Source organism: Aplysia californica, unplaced genomic scaffold (assembly GCF_000002075.1).
Source record: "Aplysia californica isolate F4 #8 unplaced genomic scaffold, AplCal3.0 scaffold00091, whole genome shotgun sequence".
NCBI classification, from domain to species: domain Eukaryota; kingdom Metazoa; phylum Mollusca; class Gastropoda; order Aplysiida; family Aplysiidae; genus Aplysia; species Aplysia californica.
In genome coordinates this window covers 424,530-433,067 of record NW_004797361.1, presented here as the reverse complement: position 1 = coordinate 433,067, position 8,538 = coordinate 424,530, and the positions used below count along the sequence as shown (strand labels likewise).

General features: G+C 45.8%; 1 protein-coding gene across 1 annotated transcript in view; it reads right to left on the bottom strand.

The window, feature by feature from the left end:
• Positions 1 to 3,967: 3,967 nt before the first annotated feature.
• Positions 3,968 to 8,538, bottom strand: part of LOC101855008 — a 74,564-nt gene continuing 69,993 nt past the window's right edge. The window contains exon 7 of the mRNA XM_013080551.2: positions 3,968 to 4,070. Coding sequence (XP_012936005.1) covers positions 3,968 to 4,070 — 103 coding nt within the window. The remainder of the gene's footprint in view (positions 4,071 to 8,538) is intronic.

Below are 8,538 nucleotides of genomic sequence, written 5' to 3'. Positions count from 1 at the left end.
TTTGGAATTTGTTTCTGGTTTCTGGGTGTGTTTTAAAAATGCAGTTGTGCGCTGGATTTTCCGGTGTTGAGCTCTGTTTAATTGCGTATTGTAGTGAGACTGTGTGCGTCTAAGTGAGAGTGGTGATATGTTGGCCTCGGCCTGGAGGCTCTCCACCGGGGAAGTACGGAAAGCTCCGTTTTGTACTGGGTCTAGCATTTTCAGGATGTGTGGTTTTGCCGATCCGTAGACTTGACAGCCGTAGTCAAGCCTGGACCGGACGAGGGAGATGTACAAGTGGAGAAGGTGTTTTGAGTCCCCGCCCCACTCCGGATGCGATATAATTTTCAAAGCGTTTAGCGCTTTCTGGCACCTCACACGAAGGTCTTTGATGTGTGGTATGAATGTGAGTTTTTGTCAAATATAACGCCTAGGAAACGAGCTTGGTCCTGGACGGGAATCCTTTCCTCGTATAGTGTCAAATCCGGCTGCAGCACACGTCTGCCTGTTCGGCAGAAGTGTACTGCAACCGTCTTTGACGGGGAGAACTTGAAACCGTTATTGTTTGCCCACTTTTCAGCTGCCTTTCCATAGATCTCAGATGAGGATTTTTCGAACGGCAGCATATAAAAAAGTCGTCAACGTATAACGAGCTGTCTATGCTGTTTTGGAGGGTTTTTACGATGGAATCTATTTTGATTTCGAATAGGAGAGGAGAAAGGATGCTCCCCTGGGGGACTCCTTCCGCCTGTTGGTGGGGGTGTGAAAGGGAGGATCCGACACGAACCTGGAAGTAACGGTTCTTCAAGAAGTTGCCGATGAAGGCAGGGAGGGGACCGTGTATGCCGAGTGCGTGCAGGTCTCTGAGAATGGCGTACTTCCAGGTTGTGTCGAAGGCTTTTTCTAGGTCGAAAAAGATGGCGATCATGTGGCCTCCTTCTGCGAACGCCTCGCGGATAAAGGTCTCCAGGCGGACCAGGTGATCCAGAGTGGATCGAGTTTTCCTGAATCCGCACTGGAGACCGCTCAGCGAGTCTGTCGTCTCCACAAACCACATGAGCCGTCTGTGGATCATTTTTTCAATACGTTTGCACAGACAGCTCGTTAGTGCTATTGGTCTGTAATTGAATGGGTGTGTGTGGTCTTTGTTTGGTTTGGGTATTGGAATGACAGTGGCGAGACGCCAAGACTCCGGAAAGGAGTGCGACCGCCACATGTCGTTGTATATGTCTAGTAGGAGTGTAAGTGTTTCTGGGGTTAGGTGTCTAATGATCTGGTTGTGGGTGTCATCCGGTCCCGGGGTTGTATTGCCCAGGTCCGAGATGCACGATGTTAGTTCGTCTATTGTGAAGTCTGCGTTGTAGGTTTCAGTGTTATTTGAGTGGAAGTTTAGGTGTTGTTGTTCTCTGTTAGTTTTGATGTTTTGAAAAGTGGTGTTGTAGTTTGCTTGGGATGAGTTTTTGGCGAGAGAAGAAGCTATTGTGTTTGCAATGTCTACTTGTGTTTCAGCTGTGGTTCAATCCGGCCTCTGGTCTGTGCGTCTGTCCAAGAAATTTTTTTTTAGCGATTTTGAAAACTTGGTTGAGTGGTGTCTGGCTGTTGATTTTGGAGATGTATTTTTTGAATGATTGTCTTTGTGCTCTCCCTGAGGCATCTACGTGCCACAGCTCGAGACTTTCAATAATTTATCTTGTTTTCTGTGGTGGTATTATTGACGGCTTTTCGATACGCTGCCTTCTTTTCTTTACTGCATCCTCACATTCCCAAGAGAACCAGATCTTTTTCCTCCTGGGTTTTGTTTTTGTTTTTGGTATGTGTTTTTGGCATATCTTTAAAAGCTTTTCGTGGAATTTATTGTATTTGAGGTCGAAAGTGGAGTTCAGATTCTGGGAACATTTATTGGCAAACCCGTTCCAATCTGCTTTTTTGAAGTTGAGGCGTTCTGGGATCGGGTTGTTTTGGAGGCTATTGTTTTTGAGAAGAATTGGGAAATGGTTCGTACGGTCATCCAGCACAGACCACTCAAGATCTGGGACTAGGTCAGGGGTACAAAAGGTGAGGTCAATGGATGAAGTGCCATAAGTGGCTCTGTTTCTGTAAGTTGGGGACCTATCATTTAAGAGACAGATGTTATTTTGAAATTTAAAAAAATCTATTATTTTTCCTTTCTGGTCTGTAGGTTTGTTTCCCCAAAGGGGGCTGTGGGCATTGAAATCAACTAGCAAAATAAAGGGTTAGTAGTAGTAGTTGAGGGATTTACGGCGCTCGCAACTGCGTAAGGTCATATGAGCGCGCGAAACACAAGTTGTTTACTTTGGCAAATGCTCACTGCACGATTGGTTAACCATTAGACTTTAAAATGCATAAAGAGTTTTGGAAGCTGAGCCTTTAAGTCCTTTAGTTGGGTTATTTTGAGGGGGTAATTTGGTGGGATATAAACTGAGCAGATCGTGATTGGTCTGTGCAGGGTGACCCCTACGGCAATAGCCTGGAGGGTCGTCTTAAGATGTACTTGTCTGTGGAGTGTGTTGTTGTCGGTCTAGATGGTGGTACCACTGGAAGCAATCTGGTTCTCCGTGTGAATGTGATGATACGCAGTAACTCCTCTTAAGTCAATGGTTGAAGCCGGGGCGAATTTTGTTTCTTGTATACAGGCCACACGTGGGCACAGTGTGGCCTGTAAGAGTTGTAATTCTGCTAGGGAAGGTCGGATTCCGCTGGGCATTCCATTGCAGGACCGCCGTTATATCTTTTTAGCTTTGATTTTGGAGCTCAAAGGCCCCGGCTTCGAAGAAACACTCTGACTCCTCCTTGCGGGGGAGGCAGAGTGATTTCTAGGTTGCCGTCCTGGATTGGACGGCGGTCTAGTGGGGGATTTGGAGGAGTGACAGACTCCGCCCTTCCCGGGCTCAATCCGGGTAGGGGGGGTCGGAGCTGTCCTCCTCCATAGGCAGGGGTTTGTCTGCTGGAGGGGTAGGGGGAGGTGGAGCAGACGGAGGGGGCTGGGAAGGGGGGGGGGGGCTGGGGGGAGGGGAGAAGGCCCACCTCACACTCCATCAGAGCAATGGGCTGTGAGGTGGAAGAAGAAGAAGGAGAAGAAGAAGAAGTGATAGAAGAGGGGTGAAGGGGAGAAGAGGGGGCGGAGGAAGAGTCCTCCCCGTCCTCCCCGTCCTCACCGTTCTCCCCGTCCTCCCCTAGAACCCCATAGCGGTTAGAAAGTGGCACCGCATAGGGGGTTGCCACAGGGATAGTAGCGGGCCTTTTGTTCTTAGGCACAGAGACTTGCCTGTTGACCGCGGGCTTTGGGAGGTCGGCAGTAGAATTACTTGCCAGCCTCGTGACCACCTGGGCTGCCTTTGAATATGACCGGCCAATGACTGGGGTTATGATTGGCGGGCAGACAACCTTACGGGCCTCCTTGAAGGAGCAGCCATTTCGCGCCTTGTATTCTTGTATAGCGCGTTCTTGGAGCCAAGTCGGGCACTCCTTGCTGAAAGCTGTGTGCTGGCCGTGGCAATTGGGGCAACAAGGACTAGCCTTGCATTCTCAGGATGCCCGGTCTTGCCTCAACGAGGACACACGGCTGCGTGACGGCACCGTGACTGGCTATGGCCGAACTTCGGACACTTGAAACAACGCAAAAGGTTCGCACATAGGGTCGTACGTCGAGTACCAAGTAAGATGCCCAAACGGTGACAGGAGGGTGACACGATTCGAATGTGAGGACAATCGTGTTTGTTTCAATAGTAGTCTCCCCCCGCCGAAGAGTAATCCGGCGGGCTTCGACCACTCCCTCACAGTGCTCCACAATTTCTTCCATGGAGCAACCTTTCAGCTCATGGCTGCGGACGACGCCCTTCGAGCGCTTAAATTTCTGGTAGCGCTCGGACCTACGTGGAATACCGCCGAAGGTCGTGGTATCCAGGAGTTTGGTCACTTCGTCTTCAGTTGCGCACTTCTGGACATTTGTAGGAATGTATCCCAGAACCTATCGTAGTGCATCTCCCGTCTTGAGCAGATTCAGATCAGTGATCTTCTTCTGTGCGTCTTCTTTGCAGCTGATGGCCACGTACGGCTGCTTCGGAAGCTCCCTGGGAGAAGGGACGAAAGAAGCAACGGTAGAGGACCTTTTACCAGATTTTGAGTTTTTGCTCGGCTCGGCGGCCGCACCCGCTTCCGCGAGACGAGACTTCTTGTTAACGTTGGGAGCTGGGGAAGGGTCTTTTTAAATTTTGAATCCATATGAAATTTATGGTTGATTCGACTCCGGGGCTCCCCGCCCGCCACGGAGCCCAACAAGGGGACACATTGCTCGGATGACCAGAGCTGTGCCAGGGCTACCCCGGAGCTATACTCTCAACGAGAAAGTACAATACCCTCCCGACAAGATTGACCCAGGGCTTGATGGGGTTTCAGCTCTCAACCGATTGAGTGGCATGGGCCGTGCGACCCTCCCGTCTAAGAGGAAAACCTGGGCCAGAGAAGTCCGTGGGCGAGGACAGTCCGTGGACTGATCTCACCTCACCCGCCAGGTACCCGGTTTCCCTCCGCACGGGCTGCACCTCACGGTCAACGAGACGCCCACTCTGTGGGATGGGTGACCTCTCTTTTTTCTGCTCATGAGGTCAGAGGTGGTAGGAAAGATAGAAGGAAGGAGGAGAGGAAGATACAACAAAGCAGGTGTCGCATCCGGATCTCAGAGGGTTGGGGTCCGTGTGCGACACCTCGCCTTTGAAGGGGTTGCACCTTCTGCAGACGAAGCAGTGGGTCTATTTATATACACACACACACATGTATAATAATCATATATTATATATATATATTATATATATATATATATATATATATATATATATAGTCATATATATATTATATAAATATATATATTATATAAATATATATTATATGTGTGTGTGTATGTGTGTGTGTGTGTGTGTATGTGTGTGTGTCTGTGTGTGTGCTTGTCACTCACAAACTCTCTCTCTCTCTCTCTCTCTCTCTCTCTCTCTCTCTCTCTCTCTCTCTCTCTCTTACACACACACACACACACACACACACACACACACACACACACACACACACACACACACACACACACACATACACACACACATAATATGAGTATTCGCCTAAAGGTGGGATACCCTGGAGTGACAAATGAAGTCCAAAATAAATGTTACATAGTTAACTCTGTGATGTTATAATATAGCCTCATGTTTGTTCCTATTTAGTAGAGGGTTTTACAGCCCTCACATTTGCATAAGGTCATATGAGCGCCATGTTTGCTTTTAGAAGTTTAGTGACACACACTTATAAAGAAACAACGCTACTTTCTCTTGCTCGGTTGATGTTATATTATTTTGAGACTCAAACGACTTTCAGATGACAGGAAATTGACATTTTCACTAGTATTTAGTAATATTACTTTCTCTGTCATAATAGTTCTGAAAGGGAACAAGTGACAAAAAGTCTTAATTTTGTAAAGTTTCATTGACAAAAATTGTAATTTAAAAATAAAATTCTAGTCTTATTATCGCCAAAGGGAGAATCAAAGACCACTTAATAATTATTTTCTGAGGCAGTCTGATCACTGGACATGTAATGACTAAATTATAGGTTCCTTTATAACCATGATGACATACCGTTTTGCTGATTAATTATGTCAAATTTTAGTCCCAAGCCCCCCACCCCCCTCCTCAAATTGATGTGTTGATTTGTCATAATGCTTTTAATTAACGAGGCTCTCCTCGAAATAAGTATGTATATAAATGAACACAAAGCATACATACACTGGGAAAGCCTCTAGAATAAATACTTTTCAGTTAATGACATGTTTTGTGAGGTTGCTATTTTTTCACGTAGGACCTCTTAATTTAAACTTAAAATTGAAGTCCATCTCAGTTCCTGATTGAAACATGCAAGTAGGCCCAAAGCCTCGAGAACTTCGAGAACACTCCACATTGCCGCATCGATGACACGAAACAAGTAACTCTCCCTGATATGTATAAATGTACCAACTGCGTCCTCTTTATACATGTAGTAAAATTTGGTTTTCATCAACAGATACGCAAAGGAGATGAAGGAAACGACTCCAAGTGATTGGTGCGCGGAAAGTCTTGAACCGTCAAACCTGATCAACAGCAGTCAATTCATAGCTTGGGACCGCCAATTCGCTCCAAGCACAAAAGAGCTTGTGAAAGTATCCACAGAAAATTCTTCGAAAAGTACGGTTCTGTGAGGTGAACACGAAGAAGTTCGCTATGGGCATCATGCACCTCAACAGTTCTAATGATATGAAGAGAGGTAAATCGTAAATGGTGTAGTTGTAAAATTTATATGCCATGAAATACACGTACGGACTGACAGTTACAAAAAAGATTCCGAAATACATGGCAAACATTCTTACGACATTCCCGTCGTCGAGCGTGCATTGTTGTGAAGGTGTTTCTTGTCTAACAGAACGCAGAAGTTTCCGGATGGCCCGTTTGTGATCTAGGGTGATCTTCATAATGTGAACGTTTATGATAAAAACTATGACTGACACAACTGAGTGGACGGATGGGATTACATAAACGATCTGGATGTAGAAATATGGGTCTCCTAGTTCAGTAGCAGAGGTTGTTAAGTGGGCGTTAACTGCACATCCACCTATCCATATAGACGCCACAGTCAATATTTTCCACCTCCTGGTATTGAGTCTTCTATGAACAAATGGGCGTGAGATGTAAAACCACCTTTCCCCCGACACAACCACATAACTAAAAGAATTCCAAAGGAAAGAAGCCGAGAGAACAAAGTCCAGGGTGGACATCTCAGGGATATTGGACAAAAAGTAATTTTTCAGTCCAGTCCTGAGCTTGTTTTGAATCAAACTAAACGTGGAAATCGTAACGACACATACGATTAGATCACTCATGGCTAGAGACACAACGAACATGTTGGCAGTCGTTTGGAGACGTTTGTTCGCACAGATTGTAACAATGATACACAGAGAGAGTATGGCTCCAATCGAACATTGCGTCGTCTGTATTACAAATTTTGTTGTAATTAAGTCACTGTTTGCTTCCATATTGTTTAAATACTCTGAGATATATTCAGATATGTTCGAGGGCGCCATCGTTTATCGAACACTACTCGTATTAGGCTTTCAAAGACAAATACAAACTTCAGCCAATCTGGTCGCGCCTTCAAGAAAACGATTCACGAAGTTTGTTTTCTGCTCATTGTTCACCAGAAGTGTAGACACTGCAAAACTTTACTTCAATTGATTGTAGACAAATACATATTAATATAGGGAACGGCTTCTAGGCACACATCTTTAATGTTTATTTAAAGCAATCACACAGGGCTTGGGTAAACAACGATTCGAATAGATGCAGCAAACATATACACAGAAGTGTCATCTCGAATTGAATCCCTTATTTAAAGCATTAAAAAAAATGAAGCGGCTTTGAGTAAAAACAAGAAGCGATGATGATGCGGACAAATTCGTTGCCTTTGAAGTGAAATCTTGCTATACCGTTGATTTCTTCGTGTCGCTAATGCTGTGTACGGTCGAAAAGACACAATTTCTACGCATCACAACGATAACTATGTTATATCACGATGAACAGCAGTCCTACTCCTCCAGAAAACACAGCAGGCTGAAGAGGTTCGCTCTTGAAAACAATCAAACTATTCAAACAACGCACTGCTTACTCTGTCTCTACAACACAGTCAGAACATCATCCTGTACCTTGTATATATCTCGAACCCGTTACGGATTTATGTATATAGTTCCAGTTTCCTTCCTTCATTCTCACTTCTCTCCTTGGCATTGGATCAGATAAAGCAGTGGTTATCAAAGTGGGCTCTACCGCCCCCAGGGGGGCGATGGCAACAGTTTTGGGGGGCGCTGTGGCGAAATTGGGCGATTGGGGGGCGCTAGTGGACGTCAAGGGGGCGGTGTGAAATTTTCATGAAAGGCAAAAAAAAATAAAAATGTCTGCAATCCTGTTCAACCCGGCCATTGACTGGGTCATGAGGAAAACAACAGAGGATACATCAAGAGGCATAAGGTGGACCCTCTTCTCCATCCTCGAGGATCTTGACTTTGCCGACGACCTTGCACTACTCTCCCATACCAACCAGCACATGCTGGAAAAAACAAACCGACTCCACAAATGCGGACGCCAGATTGGGTTAAGAATAAGCCAGAAGAAGACAGAAGTGATGACATTGAATGTAGGCTCCCCAACGCTGATTAGGATGAACAACACAGACCTCCCTATAACAGACACATTTACCTACCTAGGCAGCATAATCAAAACTGACGGCGGCACAAAGGAAGACATCATGAACAGACTAGGCAAGGCGAGATCTGTACACAGAGGCATGATCAACATCTGGAAGTCAGGACAATTTAGTATACAAACCAAGTTAAAGCTGTATAACAGCTGTGTACTATCCACACTTCTATATGGAGCTGAATGCTGGAGGATGACTGATCATGACCGTGTCAAGCTATCTTCCTTTCATACAACCAGCTTACGCCAAATCCTCAGAATCTTCTGGTCCGAC